Source organism: Dendrobates tinctorius, unplaced genomic scaffold (genome assembly GCF_039654945.1).
Source record: "Dendrobates tinctorius isolate UK_male_01 unplaced genomic scaffold, ASM3965494v1 ptg000011l, whole genome shotgun sequence".
NCBI lineage: Eukaryota > Metazoa > Chordata > Amphibia > Anura > Dendrobatidae > Dendrobates > Dendrobates tinctorius.
The window spans coordinates 6701063-6725781 of record NW_027361679.1 but is presented as its reverse complement, the minus strand read 5'-3'; the positions used below and the strand labels follow the sequence as shown (position 1 = coordinate 6725781).

The window sequence follows — 24719 nt, the reverse complement described above, 5'->3', positions numbered from 1 at the left end:
TATACTTATGTAAGAAGTCTCACCAACAAGATGGAAAAATTAAAAATAATAATGTTGTATAAAAATGATGGTATTGTGTGGATAACGAAGACTTGGGTGGACGTCAGCTATGACCAATGGCGGATCTTAATAGGGGCGGATGGGGCGGTCGCCCCGGGCCCAAGGTTTTTTGGGGGCCCAGGGGCAGGGGCGGGCTGGGCCGGGTGGCAGAGAGGCAAATGCCCCCCGGACCGCTCCCCCAGCACCTGTACAGGGCCGGCCGTGCCCTGTGCTGTGATGCCGCCGGCAGCAGACAGCCGCCCGCGTCACATTCTATGAGGGGCCGGGAGCTGTGCACGGCCGTCACCTTGACGGCTGCTCAGCTCCGGCTGTACTTCCGGGTCAGATGTCGGACGTGCGCGATGACGTCATCGTGCACGCGCCGACATGTCCCGGAGGATGCTGAAAGCAGAGGCGCTGCTGGGGAGCGAGCCGGCTGTGAGGTAAGTATGGGGAACTTTTTTTATTTTTTTTTATTTATAAAATGAATTAAATGGGGGAGGGGGTGAGTGGGGCTGTATATGATGAAGGGGGGGTGAGTGGGGGCTGTACACAATGAAGGGGGGGTGACTGGGGCCTGTATATGATGAAGGGGGGTGACTGGGGCCTGTATATGATGAAGGGGGGGTGACTGGGGCCCGTATATGATGGAGGGGTGACTGGGGCCTGTATATGATGAAGGGGGGGTGACTGGGGGCTGTATATGATGAAGGGGGGGTGACTGGGGGCTGTATATGATGAAGGGGGGTGACTGGGGGCTGTATATGATGAAGGGGGGGTGACTGGGGCCTGTATATGATGAAGGGGGGGGTGACTGGGGCCTGTATATGATGAAGGGGGGGTGACTGGGGGCTGTATATGATGAAGGGGGGGGTGACTGGGGGCTGTATATGATGAAGGGGGGGTGACTGGGGCCTGTATATGATGAAGGGGGGTGACTGGGGGCTGTATATGATGAAGGGGGGTGACTGGGGGCTGTATATGATGAAGGGGGGGTGACTGGGGCCTGTATATGATGAAGGGGGGGTGACTGGGGCCTGTATATGATGAAGGGGGGTGACTGGGGGCTGTATATGATGAAGGGGGGGTGACTGGGGCCTGTATATGATGAAGGGGGGGTGACTGGGGGCTGTATATGATGAAGGGGGGGTGACTGGGGTTGTACAGGATGAAGGGGATGAAGGGGGGATGAGTGGGGGCTTCACATGATGAAGGGGGGTGAGTGGGGCTGCACATGATGAAGGGGGGTGAGTGGGGCTGCACATGATGAAGGGGGGTGAGTGGGGCTGCATATGATGAAGGGGGGTGAGTGGGGCTGCACATGATGAATTGGGGGTAAGGGGGACTGCACATGATGTGGGGGTAAAATTAACTGCACATGATGATGGGGTAGTGGGGCTGAACATGAAGTTGGGGGGGAAGGGGACTGCACATGATAAAATGGAAGGGGGGATAAGGGGCTGCAAATGATGAAGCTGCACTGCAGATGAAGTGAGTGGGTGATAGGGGACTGCAATGGATGAAGTAAGGGGACTTCAAATTAAAGTGGGGACATTAAAGTGGATCCCCTATGGCCAGGATCATGTTGGGCGATTTTGTGCGTATTGGCCGTAGGCCTACAGCTTATGTGCAACATCTTTTTAGGCCATGTCCACACGTGGTGGAATGGTGGCGGGTTTTCCGTATGGACCCGCAGCAAACCAAGTGCTGCGGTCCGTACGGCTGTCAATTCCCGCACGGGGACCGCAGCGCTCAGGTGGGAAGGGGGGTACAGGGGCCCAGGTTTTATGAACAGCCCCGGGCCCATAGTCCACTTAATCCGCCACTGGCTATGACTGGGCTGCTAAGTTAAAGGGCTATAGTCTATTCAGGAATGACTGTACAAACAAGCGAGGGGATGAGGTTTGCTTATATGTAAAATTTTCCATAATACAAATCCTGAGTGATAATATATGTGAGGACAATGAAAATGTAGAGTCCTCATGGGTAGAGATAAGGGGAGGGAGAAAGAATATGATTTTTCATAGGTCTCCAAGTATAATGGAAGCAGCAAGAAAGTACGGTAAATAGATGAGGCAGAATATGAGGACTAAGTAAGTATTATGGCGGACTTCAACTACCCTGATAGAAATTGAGGAGCAGGTCCAGAAAAGGAAACAGATTTTTGATAAAACATTAAAGATAATTACCTCTCACAACTAGAACAGGACCCAACAAAAGCGAGGGGCATTTGTATCTAATTTTAACCAATAGGTCAATAGTGAGAAAATCATTATGGCTAAATAGAGCTGTAAGGTTTGCAATAAATGACAAGAAGAAAGCGTTTGTAGAAGTAAAGAAGAGGGCAGTGACAAGATGTTGCAAAATTGTAGAGAGAAAAACAAATTGTGTTAAAGACCAATCAAGGCAATATAGTTGGACACAGAAAGGCTCATTGTATAAGAAAGTAAAAATGTTTCCAAAGTAATCTTCACCTATAAAAATAAAAAGAGATTAGGAGACTCAAAATTTATAGTGTTGTCCCCCCCCCGTCAAAAATAATCTCAGTGAAATAGTGGAAGAGGATGACAGAAAAGCCACCTTTTTCTACAGTCTACAGGATATATATGCCATACATTGTTTACTGTCATTTTTTGGTGATTTTTGTGTCTACGCAGCTATGGGTCCATTACATGTCTTTTATTGCTTCTCTACCTTCTCTGGAGACAGCTTACTGTATGCATTAATGTGTTTAGATATGCATTACTTAATTGTTACTGTACACTGTGGGTTACATTCTTGACACATTATTGCCTTACTGTGGTTATTTGAGAGTGATATTCTTTGGTTTTAAATGATTTTACTGTAGTTCACATTACTCAATAATTTTTTTTTGTATATTTTATTGATATTTGGGTGTGCTCATCGATACGTGGTGTCTTTGTGTCCATGTTTTTGGCAATGTGAGCAAGTGGAAACACTTTATTGATTCATCAAATAAAAAGTCTGAAAGCTGTGCTACTGCACAATGGCAGTGAGTACGCTTCAATGCCTATAGGACATTCTGTATACTTGAAGGAAAGCTATGAGAATTTAGACTTTTAAGTACCTGTGTACAAAGTCTGTACTTAGGTAACAACAAAGACCCAAAATTTAAGTACCATATTTTTCGCTTTAAGAAGCGCTGGATTATAAGACGCACCCCGAATTTTGAGGAGAAAAATAGGAGAAAACTTTTTTTTAATAAAATGGTGGTGCTTCTTATAATCCATGCGTCTTATTGATTTCCGGGGGTGGTGGCTGCGGTGAAGCGGAATCCCAGGGTTGCTACTGGAGGAGGCAGGAGTGGAACGCTGCTACAGGCCGCAGGCTGGGATGAGGGGGTGTTCCAATGTGCGGCGCGCTGCTGCAGGTGTCAGATGCTGCCACTGTGCTCTGTCCCCAGTGTTGCCGGGTGCTGCCGCTGCGCTCTGTCCCCTGGTGCTTGCCGCTGCACTCTGTCCCTGGTGCTGCCGCCACGCTCTGTCACCTGGTGCTTGCCGCCACGCTCTGTCCCGTGCTGTGTGGGGGCTCTGCCGTTCCATCCATGCTTTCCTGTGTGTATGCGGTGGATTCCTTCGGGAAAAATGGCCGGCAAGAGGCGGCGCATGCGCAGATGGGCATCTCGGCACTGAAATCTTGGGAGATGAGATTTCAGCGCTGAAGTCTCATCTCCCAAGATTTCAGTGTCGAGATCTTAATCTGCGCATGCGCCACCTCCCGGCGGCCATTCTTCCGGAAGGAATCCACTGCACACGCACAGGAAAGCATGGGTGGAACGGCAGAGCCCTCCACACAGCACGGGACAGAGCACGACGGCAAGCACCAGGGGACAGAGCGCGGCGACAAGCACCTGGCAGCACCAGGGACAGAGCGCGGCGGCAAGCATCGGACACCCGCAGCGCTAGCACAGATAAGTTATATCCGCAGTCATTGAATTTGAAAAGATTTTCATAAATCCAAATTTTGCATACCTGTGTAATTTTTTGAGCACAAAGGTGACTGATAACACACATGCAAATTGCCTCTTCAGAAAGAAAGAGGACTTTTACTCTACAGCGCCACCTAACACAGGACTTTGTGTAATACCCTAGGTCACTGTTACATTTTGTCATGCTGCTAAAGACAGCAGGAGAAGCAGTGCCAAATTCTTTTTGAAAAATCAAGAAGCTATGTGTTTAAAATAACAGCCAAACATATTTCACTAAAAAGTATTTTTAAAACAGTATTTCAAGAGAACTCATTAGATAACTCCAAAGTGATGCCAGTTTCTAACACTAATAAACACTACTGCAGAGAAAAAAATAATAGCACATTCCATATTACCCCTGTCCATACTAGATACTGTTACTTACCTTTAACAGAAAAAATATTGTACAGCAAGAGGACCCTAAGCATTTGCTTACAGCTAAACTGTACAGAGATAGTAGAGGGTCCCATGTATGGAAAGTATGATGACCACCTGTTGACTTATAGCTTATTTATTAAGATTGCATTACCGATGTCAATGTAGAAATACCATATAGAAGCTCGAGAAAAAGTGGAGGTAGTTCCGCGTTGTTAAAGGTATCAAGTGCAGAAGGAGAACTTGAATCTGTACGGTCTCCTTCTAAATTTGATACCATTGGCAGCACGCAATTACCTCCACTTTTTATCCAGCTTATATACCTCTGTAAAGTTAATACTTTATAGAGCCTCCTTTTGCGGAAATTAGAGCTGCCAGTTGCAAGTCGCTTTGGATAAGTCTCCATTTACACATCTTGCCACTGGGATTTTTGTCCATTCCTCAAAACACATCTCCTTCAAGTTAGATGGTTTCCTCTAGTGAACTGCAATCTTCAAGTCTAACCACAGATTCTCAACTGGATTAAGGTCTGAGCTTTGACAAGGCCACTCCAAAACATTGACACGTTTCCCCTTAAACCACTCGAGGGTTGCTTTAGTCTGTTTTGGGTCATTTTCTTATTGGAAGACGAATCTCCGTCCCAGAATTAAATCACTGACTGAAACAGGATTTGCACAAGAATATCCCTGTATGTCACACCATTTGTATTCCCCCTGACTCAGACCATTTTCCCTGTCCCAAAACAAAACTATTTTTTCTGCATTTGGGAGTGCCGGATTTCTTATTCTGCATTTTCCCTGTCCCAGCTGCTGAAAAACATCCCCACAGCATCATGCTGCCACCATCATGTTTCACTGTAGAGATGGTGTTCTTGCAGTGATGAGTTGTGTTGTTTTGGAGCCAGACATAGTGTTTACTTTGGTGGCCAAAAAGTTCAATTTTGGTCTCACCTGACCACAGCATCTACTTCCATACATTTGTGGAGTCTCCCACATGTCTTTTGGCAAACTCAAAACAAGCCTTACAATTTTTTGTGTGTATATAAACATATTTTTAAACCCATTCTTTCATAAAGGCCACTTATATGGGGTGTATGGCTTATTGTGATTCTATAGTCAGACACTCCAGTCTCTGCTTAGTAACATAGTAACATAGTTATTAAGGTTGAAGGGAGACTTTAAGTCCATCTAGTTCAACCCATATCCTATCCTAACTTGCCCTAACATGTTGATCCAGAGGAAGGCAAAAAAAACCCCATGTGGCAACAGTAAGCTTCACATTGGGGAAAAAAATTCCTTCCCGACTCCACATACGGCAATCAGACTAGCTCCCTGGATCAACGCAATATTAAGGAGACTAGTGTATATACCCTGTAATATTATACTTTTCAAGAAAGGCATCCAGTCCCTTCTTAAATTTTAGTAGTGAATCACTCATTACAACATCATATGGCAGAGAGTTCCATAGTCTCACTGCTCTTACAGTAAAGAATCCGCGTCTGTGAGTATGCTTAAGCCTTCTTTCCTCCAGACGTAGAGGATGCCCCCTTGTCCCCGTCACAGGTCTAAGAGTAAAAAGATCATTAGAAAGGTCTTTGTATTGTCCCCACATATATTTATACATTGTAATAAGATCACCCCTAAGCCTTCGATTCTCCAAACTAAATAACCCCAAGTGTAATAACCTGTCTTGGTATTGCAGACCCCCTAGTTCCCTAATAACCTTGGTCGCTCTTCTCTGCACCCGCTCCAGTTCAGCTATGTCTTTCTTATACACCGGAGACCAGAACTGTACACAGTATTCTAAGTGTGGTCGCACTAGTGACTTATATAGAGGTAAAATTATGTTCTCCTCATGAGCATCTATGCCTCTTTTAATGCATCCCATTATTTTATTTGCCTTTGCAGCAGCTGCTTGACTCTGGCCACTAAATGTGAGTTTGTCGTCCACCCATACACCCAGGTCTTTTTCAGTGACTGTTTTGCCCAGTGTTTTACAATTAAGCACATAATTATACAACTTGTTCGTTCTACCCAAGTGCATGACCTTACATTTATCCCCATTAAAGCTCATTTGCCATTTATCAGCCCAAGCTTCTAGTTTACATAAATCCTCCTGTAATATAAAATTATCCTCCTCTGTATTAATTACCCTGCAGAGTTTAGTGTCATCTGCAAATATTGAAATTCTACTCTCTATGCCCCCTACAAGGTCATTAATAAATATGTTAAAAAGAAGCGGGCCCAAAACTGACCCCTGTGGTACCCCACTGCTAACCGTGACCCAGTCCGAGTGTGCTCCATTAATAACCCCCCTTTGTTTCCTATCCCTGAGCCAGCTCTTAACCCACCTACACATATTTTCCCCTATCCCCATTGTTCTCATTTTATGTATCAACCTTTTGTGTGGCACCATATCAAAAGCTTTTGAAAAGTCCATGTACACCACGTCCACTGCATTCCCTTGGTCCAGTCCGGAACTTACCTCTTCATAAAAGCTTATCAGATTAGTCTGACAGGAACGGTCTCTTGTAAACCCATGTTGATATTGGGTCATAAGGTTATTCTTCTCCAGATACTCCAGTATAGTATCTCTTAGAAAACCCTCCAGGATTTTACCCACAGTTGAGGTTAAACTTACTGGCCTATAATTTCCAAGTTCAGTTTTTGTCCCCTTTTTGAATATTGGCACCACATTTGCTATACGCCAGTCCTGTGGTACAGACCCTGTTATTATGGAATCTTTAAAGATTAAAAATAGTGGTCTATCTATGACTGTGCTTAATTCCTGCAGTACTCGGGGGTGTATCCCATCCGGGCCCGGGGATTTGTCAATTTTAGTGATTTGTAGACGCCGCCGTACTTCCTGCTGGGTTAAGCAGGTGACATTTAATGGAGAATTTTTATCCCTGATCATGTTATCCGTCATGGGATTTTCTTGTGTAAATACTGTTGAAAAAAAGTCATTTAGCATATTGGCTTTTTCCTCATCCTCATCCACCATTTCACCCAGACTATTTTTAAGGGGACCAACACTATCATTTTTTAGCTTCTTACTATTTATGTAGTTAAAGAATATTTTGGGATTATTTTTACTTTCTCTGGCAATGAGTCTCTCTGTCTCAATCTTTGCTGTCTTGATTTGCTTTTTACAGAATTTATTTAATCTTCTGTATTTATTTAATGCCTCATCACTACCTACTTGCTTTAATTCTCTAAATGCTTTATTTTTATCTCTTATTGCGCCCCTTACAGCTCTATTTAGCCATAGTGGTTTCCTCCTATTTCTTGCTTGGGAACTCTGCAGCTCTTTCAGGGTTACCATTGGTCTCTTTGCTGCCTCTCAGATCAATGCCCTCTTTGCCCATGGCTGAGAATTTTGGAGGGGGGAACAATTGGCATTTTTGATGTGGTACCATGTTCTTTCCATTCAATTTTAATGGATTTTATAGTGCTCCAATAGATCATCAGAGCTTGGGAGATCTTTTATAACCCAACCCTGACTTGTACATCTCAACAACTTTATCCCTGACTTGCTTGAAAATCTCCTTGGTCTTCATGGTGTTATTTATTTAATGGTGTCTGTTGCCTTAATGGTGTTGCAGCCTGGGTGGCCATTCAGAAAAGGTGTGTATATACTGACAGACCATAGGGCCCTTAGATTGCACACAGGTGGGCTTCCTTTCACTAGGCATGTGACTTATAAAGGTAATTGCTTGCACGAGAAATTTTTAGGGGCTACATCACAAAAAGGGTGAATACATATGCATATGCCAATTTTTAGCTATTTGATCACATAAATTAAATTGTATGCCTATATTTTTCTCACTTCACATCACCAACCTAAACTATTTAGTGCTGATGCATTACACAGAAATCAGATTACCTAAATATTTAAACACAAGTTGTAATGTAACAAAATAGGTAAAAAGCCAAGTGGGTGAATACTTTCGCAAGCCACTGTATATCTGTAGAAGCTAACATAGGGGTTGTGACTTTCGCACCCCCCCCCAGGTGAGCATTTTCTCTGCCTGTGTTCCTCTTTTAACACGGATAAGACACTATTGCACTTTTTATCTTTCCAGATATTATTACAATATAGAAATATGTCACTGAATGATGCAACAAAGCTACCAAGCTGAGGAAAAATAATGGCGTTATCTGCAAATCAGGTCAGGTTTTGTTGTGGGAAAAAATGAATTTTCAAATCAAGTTTTAAACTTGAAATATTGAGGGCAAGTCTAATGCTCCAGAGACATTGAGTTAAACAAAAAGAGTGTGGCACATGAGCAGACTTACAGAGGAAAGCAAGGTGAGTATTTGTGAAGTGTAAAAAAAAGAACTTGGTTTTCTAATTTTTTTTATATAAATCTGAAAATTGTTATATGCATTTGCAATCTACTCTCTGTAGTCTATTGATTTTAAATAAAATCCTCAGTGACCAGTTGCTCCCAGAAGTAACATAATTAGTAAATTTAGTCCACCTGTGTGTAATTTAATGCTCTACTCAGGTGAGACCAATGTACAACTTTTTTGGGCTAGATGCAAAATGCTATGTGTGGTGGAAAACTAACACTGCACATCACCCTGAAAACGCCTATCCTCACTGTCAAACATGGTGGTGGCAGCTGCCCAGAGTTCATGGAAGGATGGATAAATGTTAAGACCCAGAGAAGAATCAGTCCTGAAGTGTAATTTTTACAATATAAGCTTTCTTGAAAAGATTTGAACGTCCTTTACTGCAGTACAAATGTCACTGCTAGGTGCGCATTTGTACAGATCCTCCTACCCGGCCCCATCACCTAGGACACCTGTATGCAGCGATACCTGTCACGTGACGTCACAGGAACTTTCTCCTCACATGCATCGAAGTTCGGTGCACAGGCGCCCATTGATTGCGGTGCATATTGTATACACCTGATGGACAGGGGTTTGGTTCATTTTTATACTCCACCTAACACATACTATACTGGCCCCCGCGAGGAAGCCAACGCGAAACGTCCGTCAGGGTTTTTGCTGACACACACAGGCACATTGGCACGTTATGGGTAAAACCATTATCTTTTACTTATTGTCATATACTGACTGATGCTTCTTTATTACCATTGTGTGATATAAGCAGTGCAGCTGTAGTGCACGTTTAGTGAACCTATTATAAGGGTACCTACCTGTCTTCACCCTTACCTTGGCACACTATTTTGTGTAACACGTTGGAACACTGATCATCTTAAAACTGACTACACTGCATCTGTTCATATACATTTTTACTTTTTATTTAACTTCATTCATGTTTTTGCTTTTTATTCTTTTTTTCCCTGTGGGTATGTTCATAACCATTCATTACCATTTATGTTACGATAGTACATTGATACACAATAAACTACAAACATCTATGTATCTTGGATTTACATTTTGGATCACCATCTGGGTCTTCTAGGGTTCCTCCATAGTACTTGGGGATTTCATTTGCTGGAATGTATTTCTGAAGAACTTCTTTCCAGTTGTCTCCTACCACAATGATCTTCCTCCTGGTGTCTTCACTCAAAAAGTGTTTAACAAGGTTACATGCAACGGGGAAAAGTTTAGGAGCTTTAATCACAAAGAGTCTTTTTAAAGCCTCGGGATAATTATCTTCAAACATTTGCATGACCTCACTGTAGTGAAACCTCCACCAGGGGGAGCTGGTGAGGGAAGAGAGGTTATACACTAAGAGCAGCAACCCTGAGCAATAGCACAGGTGCCACAGGTAACGAGAGAGAATAGTCAGACGAACCGAGTCAGAAACTAGCAGGAGCAGACGTACCAGAAGGAGCAGCAAAACACGTAGTCAAAATACCAAAGCCGAGAGTCAGAAAGCCAGAACATGAGCACGGGGTCCAAAACGTGAGACGAAATACGTGGTCGGGGTACAAGCCAGGGAGTCAGATGCCAGAGAGGGAACGTAACAGCAGAGACGAATACCAAGAGACGGGGTCAGAAATCAGTCCGGGTCATACATGTGAATATCAGTCAAAGGCAGGAGGATCACCAGGGTACAAGGGTCAGCGGCTCTAAACTGCAAGCTTGAGCTATCACTAACACTGGTCAGCAGGCTGTGAGGGATTTAAATAGCCCAGCTAGCTCCAGAACGAGGCTGAGGAGATTAACCCCCGCATGACCAGTCCGGAGTGAAGACAGCAGAAGATAAACTCCGGACTGGACCATGACACTCACAATATAAATCTACAGCTGGTTTCCACAGATGCTTTAATCCCAATCCTTCAACATCATAGATCATCACAACTTCTTCAACCCTTCTACCCAGCTTTTCACTCTGCCTACGGCATTCCAGATGCAATCTCTCAAAGTCTCTCTTTATAAGGTCTTGCCTGGAAGCAGAGAAGAGCAAACCCTTTGGGTTCAAAGGCCCGATAACATCGTACCAGATAGGGCAGCCTTCCAGGTCATACCAACATAGTCCTCCTGACAAATACTTCTGGAGGCTGCCACTTCTCCAGCACATTGTCAGAATCTATGTGCTTTCTAAACTTCATATTCTTTCGAAGCATACTCTCTGATTTCTGCAGGTTAAAGCATCGGGCCCGAAGCCAGCTCAGCAGAAAGTAGTCATCCTGGCAGTAGGAAGGGAGCTGGGGCAGAAGGTCTTTCACATTTTCACGGAACTTGCCTAAGGCCTCCTCCTGCTTGGGACGCAGATCGCCAACCCTTCCACTCATCCTGGCACCTGCCTTGTCTCTTCTGCCAGCTGCTGCCTTGGTGCCCGGGAGGGTGTGTCGATGTCAACATCTATGTATGGCCTGCGTTGTGGTATTCACAATTGTGTCTTTTATACTGATAACAAGTTCAAACAGGTGCCATTACTACAGGTAATGAGTGAAGGACAGAGGAGCCTCTTAAAGATGAAGTTACAGGTCTGTGAGAGCCAGAAATCTTGCATGTATTTAGGTGACCAAATACTTATTTTCCACCATAATTTGCTAAATAAAACTTGCCAAATCAGACAAGGTGATTTTCTGGATTTGTTTTCTCATTTTGGCTCTCATAGTTGTGGTCTACCTATGATGTCAATTACAGGCCTCTCTCATCTTTTTAAGTGGGAGAACTTGCACAGTTGGTGGCTGACTAAATACTTTTTTCCCTACACACTCTCTCTCTCTCTCTATATATATATATACATACATACACATATTAGCAAAGCACAGTAGGAGAATTTAGAATTTAAGAAATAGTGTTAAGGTACTGTCACACTTAGCGATGTACCAGCGATCCTGACCAGCGATATGACTCTGTCAGGATCACTGGTACATCGCTAAGTGGTCGCTAGTGAGCTGCTACACAGGCAGATCTCACTAGCGACATGGCTGGGGTCGGGGGTCGCTACTTACCTGTCAAACCAGGCGATCCTGCGTCCTCCCGCCCGCGTCCACGCGTCGCTCGTCGTCACAGCAGGAAGCGCTGCAGGAAGCTGACGACGAGAAACAATCCAGGACGTTCTCGCGCGATCAGCGATAACCAGCGGGGGAGCCGGTCGTAGGTAAGTACCACACACAGCGATATCGCTAGCAATATCGCTATAACGTCACAAGTTATAGCGATATTGCTAGCGATATCGCTTAGTGTGACATGCCCTTTAGAGGTATTAGTATAATCGCTAAACAGAAAAATCACTCTGCATGCTGCAATCATGATGGACTGAAGCAGAGCTGTTTTATGCCAACTACACTAGTATTAAATTTCAGTAATTGAGTTGAGAATTGATTGAGGTCTGGATTAATGATCTGGTAGGGTCAGTGGATAGTTATTGTTTTTAGAGGTAAATGCAACATGGTTTTCCAATAGACTGAAACAATGTGAGCTCAGAGTCAAGAATAACTCTTGCATAGTGTCAGATGAGGATGATGGTCACCAGGGGAGATGGAGACATCAGATTTAAGTGAAGAATACGAAGAATGACAAAGAAGAAGCTCAGTTTTTGAAAGACTGAGTTTGAGATAACAAGGAGGACATAAATTGACAGATGACAAGCACCCACTAGAGCATTTAAAATGAGAGCAGTGATATATGTTATTGTGTATTATTACCACGATAGCACTGAACACCAAAACTGCTGAAAGTATGCCCCAACTAGGACTGTGGAAGGAGAGATGGCGCAATATTAAACCTTTCAAAACCCTGATATAAAGAGAGGAAGTGGAGAGAAAATACAACCAGCAATGGACACACTGAAAGTGACATCAAGGAGATAAGTAGGCCAAAAAAATGACTGTGAGGGAATTTGGGGTAATCAACACTGTGTTAGGCTGGTTTCACATTAGCGCTTTTTAAGCGCACGCACGGCCGGGGGTAGCTCCGCCCCCGAGCCGGCTCTCTGCCCGGCGTGCCCGCCCCTTGCTTGTAGCGCCGCCTCCTAGCGGCCGTGCGTGCGCTTAAAAAGCGCTAATGTGAAACCAGCCTTATGCGTAAAAAAGATCTTATAAAGGAGTAAGCGCCATTGCATTTTAATGCTGACAATTAGACATATTGGTCTGTGTGACCAATGATAATACATATTGGGCAGCACGAAGGCTCAGAGGTTAGCACTGCAGGAGTGCAGCACTGGGTTCCTGGGTGAAAATCCCACCAAATATACTGATAGAGTATCTAGATTGTGAGCCCCAATGGGGACAGCGCCAATAATGTATGAAAAACGCTGTAAAACTAATTGCTCTATATAAGTGAGTAAAATAAATAAATTGGTAATGAGGTTTCAAAATAATATAAACTCCAGAAACCAGAGATAAATAAGTCACCTATATACCATCTATATACCTTAGTTGACTGTTGACTGAATGATGGCTCAAACGATTGGTCAACAATCTCCTTGGTCTCTCATACTTATAATTTACTGGGCACTGCAATGTACGAGCACCACAACGTCAGATTTACAATTTTCAATCAGCAACAACCACTGTTGCTTGTTTCTGGAAAACACCACTGGAGTCAAAATCGTCACTACACTGGTAGATACATTTCCAGAGGGGAGTAATTTCCAAAATGGGGTCACTTGAGAAGGGATTCTGCTCTTCTGGCACTTAAGGGTGTAATATATGGAGTTCGTAAACTATTCTACGATAATTTGTTCTGCGAGAGTTAGTTGCGCTCCTTCCCTTCCAAGTCTCTCTGTGTGGCTAAGCAGCACTATACAGTCACATATAGAGCATTGCCACAATCAGCAGAAACTATTTTTACCCATTCCCTAGTGTGAAAATGTAAAATCTAAGGCTAAAACAAAATTTCTGTGGTAGAAATGTAATTATTTTTTCTTCACTGCCCAATGGTATGAAATTCTGTAACACACCTGTCTTGTCAATACGATCACTTCACCCTTAGATTGATTCATTCAGAGATAAAGATTATAAAATGGGGTAATTTGCTGTTTTGGCACTGCTTGATGCCTAAAAGCTTTTGACAATTGAGCTTGTAGGAACTGCAATGAAGCTGGCTGGATTGCTGGAGGTCAGCTTCAGTACCACTGCGCCCCTTGAATGCTGTACTGCATAGCATCGAAGAATGTGTAAAGGGCCTGTCACACTAAGCGATATCGCTAGCAATATCGCTATAACATCACTGGTTTTTGTGACATTATAGTGATATTGCTAGTGATATCGCTATGTCTGATACCTCCGACCGGCTCCCCCGCTGGTTATCGCTGATCGTGCGAGAACGTCCTGGACAGTTTCTCATCGTCAGCTTCCTGCTGGGGCTTCCTGTTGTGACGACGAGCGACGCGTGGACGCGGGCGGGAGGACATCAGGATCGCCTCGTCTGACACGTAAGTAGCGACCCCCGACCCCTGCGATGTCGCTGGTGAGATCTGCCTGTGTGGCAGCTCACTAGCGACCACTTAGCGATGTACCAGCGATCCTGACCGCGTCATATTGCTGGAGGGATCGCTGGTACATCGCTAAGTGTGACAGTACCTTAACATGTTGCGGGGCGGTATTTGTGGGTGAAGCACTCATCTGTGGCACCCCAGCATGTTACATGAAAGTGGAGGTACTGACTGGGTGTGAGGACTTTTACTGTGAAGTTCTTTTGCCCATGCAGGCCGTATGTAACAAATATTGCTGGTCTGCCAGGACCAGATGTTTCTCAGTTCAATGGGGGAAACCACTATTCAAAAATAAACTCTTTACTTTAAGGGGATTTGGTAGGGGATATGTAAGATGGACCGGACCGGGGATACATCTCTTGCACCGCTTCCCGAACTGTCGGGGCTGTTACCATTGTTGCCCGGGGGAAAGCTTTCCAACCTGGACCGCCCTTTGCACTGTTCAACAGGGGGCGTGTCTTTGATAAATGGGGCTGTGAGCGGGAAAAGAGCTGGAGACTTGGCGAGAAGACAGCGCATGAAGCAGGGGAAGGTTGGTGCTCTGTCCTTGGAGCAACATGACAGCGCAGCAGGCCCACTACTTAAGGACACCAGCCAGCTCAATTTTTGTGTTTTTTCTTTGTATTTTTGCATTCTGTGCAAGTAGGGGTGTGGCCTCACCCTTTTGGGCTGTAAATCACATTTAAAAGATTCCCCTGGCTGGTGTCCTTAGGTTGGGATCTGGTCCTTTTGTCTGCCCTTATTCACATACTGAGGTCAACTTCGACACATGGTAAGGTTTTAATATTAGACAGTGTAAGACCATCTCGATCAGGGTCATCTTGGCGACGGTGAGATGGCTTTCATGCTTTTTTTGATCAAAAATCGTATTACTAAGAACCCTGTGTTATTTAAAAGCACTTGCTATTTACTTATTTAGTTATAGCAGGGTTTTTGTTTGCTGTGTTTTTTGTAGGTTTTTGCAGTGTTTTATGGCCAAAGTGAACATGCGTTTATTTGCTGCATGTATACCAACTTCAACTAAGCTCAATTTTTGTGTTTTTTCTTTGTATTTTTGCTTTCTGTGCAAATCGTGGTGTGGCGTCACGTGATCGCGGGTCACCAATGGGTTGGCATGACAACCAGAGGTCTCCTGTAGACCTCTATAGTTGTCACTGCCGAATTGCTATGAGCGCCGCCCGGTGGTCGGCGCTCATAGCAAGTGATGATCACCTGTATGTAGCAGAGGAGTTTAGGTTATGGCTGTTAGGAATCTGGGTCCTTCTATGCCTATGCCGAGACCCAGATTCTCACATTTGTCTCCAGAGGCTAAGTCCTTTTTCCCTGCTTCTGAGCATGCTCACGGGACGAGCTCTCATTGTAGTTGAGAGTAGTTGAGTAGTTGAGTAGTTGTAGTTGAGGAGTCAGGTGCTCAGGTCCTGCTCCTGATTTCATTGGCTCTGCTCTGGGCTCTGGAGATTTCCGGAAGGTCCCGTACGCTATAAAAAGTGCGCATGGCTGTTCTGCCATGTGCTAGTATTTTCTATACTTGCTGCTGTGTGTTTGATGATGGATGCTTGGACTGGTCATTAAATATCCCCCTCCTTGGTTATTACGAGTGTGTGAGTGATTGGATCAGCCAGTAGCAGCGCTAGTGCCAGCGCGCTCAAGCTCCATCTGTTGCAGCAGACAGCGTCCTGCTTTGCGCCTGCTATATTGCGCTTGCAGTCCGTTTAGGCATTCGCAGTTGCGGTAAGTCTGTTCAGTTGTAGTGACGTTACCAAACTACTCCGGTCCCTGACTACCGTATGTGTGCCGCTGTGATCCTGTGCACTTAACAGGCTCAGCGTACCTTTTCTATTGTTTTCCTGTGCAGCTCTGTGAGCCTAAAACAGAGACTGCTTGGTTGCACTTGGGTGATTCTGAACCCCGTGCACACTACCCTTTAAGTGTTCTGCCTCTCTAGCAGCGGTTTCCACACCTGCTGCACGGTGGACCCCGGGCGGCGAACACGCTTTATTTATATTTTTTTAAGCGTGTTCCGCCGTCCTAACAATGGCAGCTTCTAGTCTCCCATGGAGACTACTAAAGCATGCAAAAAGAGCAAAAAAATGTTTTTAAAAATATAAAAAAATAAAAAATGTAAACGTTCAAATCACCCCTCTATCTCACCATTCAAAAATAAAACATTAAAAAAATCAAACATACACATATATGGTATCGCTGCATTCAGAATCACCCGCTCTATCAATGTAAAAAAAAAAGGATTAACCTATTCGCTAAACAGCGTAATGATAAAAAAAAGTCAAAACACCAGAATTACGATTTTTGGATAACCTTGACATTGCATAAAAATGCAATAACGGGCGATCAAAAGATCATATCTGCACCAAAATGGTATCATTAAAAAAGTCAGCTCAGCACGCAAAAAATAAGCCCTCACCCAACCTGAGATCACGAAAAGTGGAGGCGCTATGGGTGTTGGAATATCACACAAATGTATTTCTTTTTAACAAAGTTTGGAATTTTTTTCACCACTTAGATAAAAAAGAACCTAGACATGTTTGGTGTCTATGAACTTGTAATGACCTGGAGAATCGTGATGGCAGGTTAGTTTTATCATAAAGTGAACATGGTAAAAAAGCAAAACAACTGTGGGATTGCACTTTTTTTTTGCAATTTCACTGCACTTGCAATATTTTTCCCATTTTCCAGTACAACAATATGTCAAAACCAATGATGTTGTTCAAAAGTACAACTCATCCCACAAAAAACAAGCCCTGACATGGCCATATTGACGGAAAAATAATGAGCATAGGAACAACTCTTTAAATCTGTAGACTTTTTTTTCCATGACATACCTGAAATATAGAAAGTGACAACTCAAGGACACAATAAGGACAGTTGTCCAAAGTTTTCTTGACTTGGTGAAACAGTCTGATAAGGTCTGTGTTCTAAAAATGATATAGCATTGCTGTAACCTGTTTATCAAGAGCTAGATTATCAATTAGTGCCCAGAAACCTCAGCTATCCTACTTATCTAAACTCCTGGATTTAATACCTTGCTCCACCAAGTGTCTTTACAAGCTAATAGCTATGGGAAGTTATCTCTGCAGGAGCACTAACCTTCAGAACAGGATGATTTAATCAATAAATAGGCGCAGTAAAATACTAAGAAATAGTAGATAATGTGTAATACAGAGAAAACCTTGCTCTTACAATAATGAGATCGTATTGCCAACTTCTTCAAAACCGAGCCAATGTACAAATGCAGATGAATCTGGTTTATATACTGTAAGTATGATCCTAGCTGTAGCTACTGTACTACTATCCTGCAATAAAGTTTGTAAATTCCTCTCCCTGATATTCCTCCAGAACTACAGATTTCCTATTCAAGAGAGTAATAAAAGATTTGTACTGTATTTAACTCACATGGGATTTTGTAGATTAATACATTGTAACAAAATCTCAGCTGTGTGTTAGAAGAAGTTGTAAAAGATAATGTTTCTATGCACAAATAGCAAGGAAGGATCTTGAATATAGCGGTGGATAAAAGTGCAAAGTATAGAAAATGAAACTTAAAGGGGTTCTCTGGTCTTCTGCTAAAAGTCTGCAGTCACTTTATATGGCTACAGATTTCTGAATCTTTATAGCGCATGCCGCATACTGCGAGGATTCTCCAGTGTCACCGGTGAAAGCGGGTGGTCATGTGACCGCAATATCAGGTTTGCATGCAAGCGGTCATTTGCCAACTAGATGTGCTCAGCCTCGCTGAGTATAAGTGAACTGAGTGAGGCCGAGCACATCTAATCAGAACGTGGCCAAAAGTCTGCAAATCCCACTGTTGGAGCTCAGCGGAGTGCTCACAGAGTCAGTGTGATATATAACAAGCCTGTGAGCACGCTCTGACTCCTGGCTCTTGGCTTACGTCACAAATCTTCAATACCCTCACCTCCTCTATGAAGTCGCTTACTCTCTTCACTTGAGTGGTGGCCACACTTAGGCAGGAGCCATGCGCGAGAGCACGATTGCAGCTATATTGTGCGTGCGATCGCACTGTTACTGTGAGAGTGCCGCTCGGCTGCTCCACTGTCAGTGCGCAAGTGCACAAACTGGATCAATTTTAAACAACGTTCACTCTTGCCAAGTAAGCGCTGAAAATCAATGGGGGACTGTCCATAACAGGTAAATAGGAGGGCTTAATGGTACACCAAGCTATATGCCATGCTAAGGGTGCACTGAAGCACCCTCATTTGCATAAATAAAAGATTTTCTTAAAATATAATGTTAAACTGTATATGCCTGGTACCATTTTTATAGGTGTTAAATATATAAATGTTTAACTCAACCCTGGCACACCAGCCTGACCAAAGAACTAAGATGGGCTTCCAGGGTTGCTGAGCGGAGATGGAAAAGATCCCACTCCAAAGAGCACTTCATCGCATTCATACAGTCCCTCATTACTTCCAAGGCCACATTCGCTGCAGCAAAACAAATCTACTTCTCATCTCTCAGATCCTCCCTGTCTCACAATCCTAGACAGCTATTCAACACCTTCAATTCTCTCCTCCGTCCCCCAACACCTCCTCCCTCTCCACTCATCTCAGCTGAAGACTTTGCCTCATTCTTCAAACAAAAGATTGATAACATCAGAGAAAGCTTTGGGCTACAACCCCTCTTCCTAACTACTCAACTCTCCTCCACCAAATCCAGCTTCTGCACCATTATAGAAGAGCAACTTTTCGCCCTACTCTCGAGATCACATCTCACCACCTGTGCACTTGACCAGATCCCATCCCACTTCATCCCAAACCTCACCACAGTATTCATCCCAACTCTAACCCATTTCTTCAACCTATCAATATCCTCCTCACCTCGTCCCCTATCTGTCGGAGTCCCGCAAGGTTCAGTCCTAGGGCCCCTGCTCTTCTCCATTTACACCTTCGGCCTGGGACAGCTCATAGAATCTCATGGCTTGAGGTATCACCTCTATGATGATGACACACAGATCTACCGCTCTGGAGCAGATATCTCCTGCCTACTAACCAAAACCCCACAATGTCTGTAAGTTATTTCATCCTTCTTCTCCACTAGATTTCTAAAATATAACATCGACAAAACAGAATTCATCATCTTTCCCCCATCTCACTCGACTCCCCCAACAAACCTATCCATTAAAGTAAATGGCTGCTCACTCTCCCCAGTCTCACAAGCTCGCTGCCTCAGGAAATACTTGACGCTGATCTCTCCTTCAAACCACATAGCCAAGCCCTGTCCACTTCCTGCCGACTTTAACTCAAAAACATCTCCCGAATCCGTACATTCCCCAACCTAGAATCTGCAAAAACTCTAGTCCATGCTCTCATCATCTCCCACCTTGACTACTGCAACCTCCTGCATGGTGGCCTCCCCACTTACACTCTCGAGCCCCTCCAATCTATCCTAAACTCTGCTGCCCGACTAATCCACCTATCCCCCCTCTATTCCTGGCCTCTCCTCTCTGTCAAGCTCTTCACTGGCTCTTCATTACCCAGAGACACCAGTTCAAAACCCTAACTTTGGCATGCAAAGCCACCCACAACATTTCTCCTCCATACATCTGTAGCCTCGTCTCCCGGTGCCTACCAGCATGCAACCCCCGATCCTCACAAGATCTCTTTCTCTACTCTTCTCTTATCTCCTCTTCCCACAATCGCATACAAGCTTTCTCCCGTGCATCCCCCCTTCTCTGGAACTCTCTACCCCAACATATTAGACTCTCACCTACCATGAAAATCTTCAAAAGGAACCTGAAGACCTACCTCTTCGGACAAGCCTACAACACGCAGTAACCACTGATCCACCAAATCGCTGCACAACAAGCTCTGCCCTCACCTATTGTATCCTCACCCAGCCCTTGTAGATTGTGAGCCCTCGTAGGCAGGGTCCTCTCTCCTGTACGTCGTGACTTGTATTGATTAAGATTATTGTACTTGTATTTATTATGTACACCCCTTTTCACTTGTAAATCGCCATGGAATAAATGGTGCTATAATAATAAAAAAAAATAATAATAATAAATTGTCTGAAAGGTGGGTAGTGCTGCGCTACCGGTAGATAAATAAATCCAGGATTTTTGATGTTTAAAAGATATGCGGTTTCTTCTCAACGTGTTTCGAAGTCAGTTCTGACTTCTTCAGGAAACAACAGAACGTCATTAAGCAGTTTAATTACCGCTTTGTGAGTGGTAGACTTTTTAAGTAGTACCATAGAATTTCCAAGTTTTAAATCGTTTGATAAGTTTGCTAATTTTTCTTCTTTTAATCAAATATTCTGCTTACTCTAAAGTCACAATATATGATAACATGTTAGGTAGAACTAGAACAAACAACAGTTCCCCTCCACATTTCCAAACACATCATACCAAGGAATGCTATACAATCCCACACCAAACTATTTTCAGATATGTATAGCCTATGTATATATAGAATATGTGACACATTATATGGCTTGTGACCACTTACTACTCACAATCAGTCTGTGCTATCTAAGCAAACCTAGGTGAAAGCATCTCACTAGAAAGTCTCTACATTGTGTAAAAATACACTTACCCTTAATGGAAGCAGAAAATGTAGAAAATATACAAAGTAAAAAAAATGTGAGCGATATCATTATTCCGATCTCCTACTCCAATGGCAGCCTTAGTTCAGTCACTAGGAACCAGTGACCAGTTGTTACTGGGGAGAGACTCAGACTAGGCAAGGAAAGATTCAGCCTGAAGAACAATAATTATCTAGATGTAGTAAAGGTCAGATTCCAAACTCCATGTGTTAGTTTTATTGACCAAAGGTCTTCTAGTTAATGATTATTTTGGATGGTACCTTCATTATTTAAACTGTGATTGTTATTGTGTCACACAAAACATGTATGGTAAAAACAGAGGTCATTGAGAAGAGTGGCAATGATGAGGATGACCAGTGTGGTATATAGGTGTTAGGGCTGGCGGAACGCACCAAATTATAAAATAATAGTAGGTGCGTTCGCAGCCCGGGGTCCACCGTGCAGAGGTGGTACACTGCTGCTAAGTAATGGCGGAAGAATTAAGCGGTGTGAAACCAGCCACACGTGGGTTACGTCACCCAATGTGAACAGGGCGAACTCTGTTACTGCACAGAGCCGCACCACCGCTGAAAGTAGATGCCGGAGCCTGTTTAGCTCACAGAGCCTGGCCAAAAGGGCGCACAGTGTACGGCCACAGAACTCTACCCCAAGGACACAGGGTTAGAGTCCTTCCATGCCCACTGAACGCGCGGCGTCGCTGCCGCGAGCACCGCTATAGACGCTGGCTATGGAGCACGTACACTGAGGCGTGCTGAGTCCCTGGTGAGGCCTGATGTCTGACTCAACCTCAGACCTACCTATGCCTAAGCCTGGGCGCTAGCAGGCTAGGCTGCACAACACATGCGTACCAAGGGTAGGGGTTTCTTAATGAGTCATTCACCAGAGACATTCATACGTGCATACATCACTCACTCCACATAGTCTGTAAATACAGTCTATCCTAGCGCATGGGCGAGCGGCCATGTGAACCTTTTATAGCCATGGGCAGCCGGGACCTTCCTGGCTTCTCGGATGGGCCAATCTGAACACGAGCAGGACCTGAGCACGTGACTCTCGATCTCCAATGGGAGATCACTCCACGGGCATGCTCAGTGGCCCGACATGAGGACTTAGTCCCTGGAGAATCTCGCTGCTGAGCAGCATGCATTGTCATAGCTGTGCCAGAGGTGGCAGCAGCAAGCAAACCCACAGAGTTGGCCTGGGCAGAGCGCCGGGACCGAATAATCTGCTGAGCAGGCTCCACTGCGGCTGAAGAAGAATGGGAATCTGGATCCCCTCCAAAACGAAATTTGGGCATATGCACCGTCGGGGCGGTAGACTATAATGCTACCAACAGAGTCAACGCGCGCTCTGTCGTGCATCATTTTTGGGTGTATACGCCTGCTGGGGGCTGACACTCAGATGCACTCTACTATGTCTAGGTGCCGCTTCCAATAGACGTATATGCCCAAAAATAATGCACATCAGAGCACATGTTGACTTTTTCGGCACCATTATTATCTATGTCCCGTTGGCGCATACTGGTGAGTGCTTACAGCTGGAAGGCATAGTCTGACATTTTTATAACAATATCCGGTCAAGTGCAGAGCTTGTCAAAAGCTTCTTGTTCAGATTTGGAAAAGTTATATTTCTGTGGTGATAAATCACGTTACAAGGCTTTGAGATCTCTTTCAATGTCATCCTGGAAATGGTCCATAGCAGAAGCTCGTGTCTGATCATGATAGATATGAGATTTTTTTGTGGGGAAAGTGGTGATATTATTCACATTTTGTATTGGAGATGAATCTTGGTCCAATTCCATGAGGCACATGAGACTTATTTGTTCAGTGAAACTGAGACCTTTATAAACATTAGTAACTTGGGGAGAAGGATCAGGAGTGTCATGTTTGTCCTCTGACCAAAAATGTTTCCTGATGATAAGATCCCAGACAAAATGATTAATGTCCTTAATGACAGCAAATATATTTAAGATGATTTTCAGCATTTGTAAAGGGCCTGTCACACTAAGCGATATCGCTAGCAATATCGCTATAACGTCACTGGTTTTGTGGCGTAGCAGCGATATTGCTAGCGATATCGCTATGTGTGATACTTACCTCCGACCGGCTCCCCCGCTGGTTATCGCTGATCGCGCGAGAACGGCCTGGGCCGTTTCTCGTTGTCGGCTTCCTGTGGCGCCGACGAGCGACGCGTGGACGCGGGCGGGAGGACATTAGGATCGCCTCGTCTGACAGGTAAGTAGCGACCGCCGACCGCTGCTATGTCGCTGGTGAGATCTGCCTGTGTGACAGCTCACTAGCGACCACTTAGCGATGTACCAGCGATCCTGACCGCATCATATCGCTGGTCGGGATCGCTGGTGCATCGCTAAGTGTGACAGTACCTTAAGGAAAAAGGACGAAAGATTAACTACATACAGTGTTGAAAACACTTGCTTCTCCTGAGGCGATTTCTGATGGAATCCGGAGTTCTTGCATTGTTTTCGTCTTGATCTTCTATGCAGTTTTTTGCTGGATGTGTTTTTTTTGCAATAATGTGGCTAAGATTTACTAGAATTTCTGTCACTGTCCAATAAATCTATAGAAAGTTCCAGGAATCAGTGTCAGATGATGAAAACATGACATATTGTGAATCTTATATGTATCTCCTGATTTGGATCCATAGCTATGATTAACCCCTTTCTGACATTGGACATAATAATCCGTCCAAGTGTCCTGGGTCTGTCTGACCAGCGACGGATTATTACATCTTTGCGATTGCCCGTGCACACGGGTTCTGTGCAGGAGACTGCCGCTGGGTGTCAGTTGATTCTGACAGCTGACATCCGGCACTAAGTGCCTGGAGTGGTTATGCACCACTCCCGGCACTTTAACCCACTAAATGCTGTGATCAAATGATTGCAGCATTCTGGGAGCTGGCAGAGGGCTGACAGCCCCTCTGCCTTTGGATCAGAGACCCCACAACGTGACGCGGGGTCTCTATCAATGCCATGGTGACCTGATGTGGTCATGATGACATCCAGGTAAACAGAGCTAGGAAAGTTGCTGATCATGTGCAGTGCATGACCAGCACGTTTCTGTTAGTGCAGAGCTGACAGTTTCTACAGCATGAGTATGCTGCTGCATCCCCATGCTGTACAAGCGATCAGACTGCAAAGAAATGATAGTCCCATAGTGGGACAAAGTAAAAATATTTAAAAAAAAGTTTAATAATTGTAAAAAGATTACAAAAAAATAAAAAAATAAAAGATATTGTAACTATAAATAAATATTTGTACGAAAAAAATATAAACAATAAAAGTACACATATTTGGTATCGCCGAGTCCCGAACGACCGGACCTATACAACTGTCCCAGCAGTTAACTAATCACCGACCAAAAAACACTAGATTAGTAATTCCCTTAATAAAACAACTTTTAATATACAGTATAATAAATAACAAACAAACAAAACATTCATACGGTCATAAAAACAATATCCATTGTTTGGATGAAATACAAAAGTGCACAGTATCCCTAATTGCAATCTGTCTATCACCTACCTTGCCACTGAGGTTGGCACCCTAAGACCTGCGCAATGGTACCCCGCTCAACGTAGGCTCTCCCTAAACCGCCCTAATAGGCTCTATAATGAAGGAGAGGAAAGAAAGTCAAACAACAGACCACACAATTCAGACAAATACAGAAGGTGAAATTGTCAAAAAAATAGGAACAGGATGTGTAGGAAATGATATATTATAGGACATCTAGACCTACACAAGAAGTGGTGCCACTTATTTGTGGCTCCTGGGGTCTTCTTGAAATTCTGGTACTGAGTGTTCCTGATTCCAGGGGTCCGATAGAAAATCCAAAACTTGTCTCTTGTAGCC

General features: G+C 44.1%; 1 protein-coding gene and 1 pseudogene across 1 annotated transcript in view; both read right to left on the bottom strand.

The window, feature by feature from the left end:
- MTTP (microsomal triglyceride transfer protein) overlaps window positions 1-20996 on the bottom strand; it is a 133380-nt gene extending 112384 nt beyond the window's left edge. The window contains exon 1 of the mRNA XM_073589639.1: window positions 20842-20996. Within this exon, the coding sequence (XP_073445740.1) occupies window positions 20842-20902 (61 nt within the window). The 5' untranslated portion in view covers window positions 20903-20996. The remainder of the gene's footprint in view (window positions 1-20841) is intronic.
- LOC141100886 (SEC14-like protein 2 pseudogene) lies at window positions 10529-11207 on the bottom strand (annotated as a pseudogene).
- Window positions 20997-24719: the final 3723 nt, after the last annotated feature.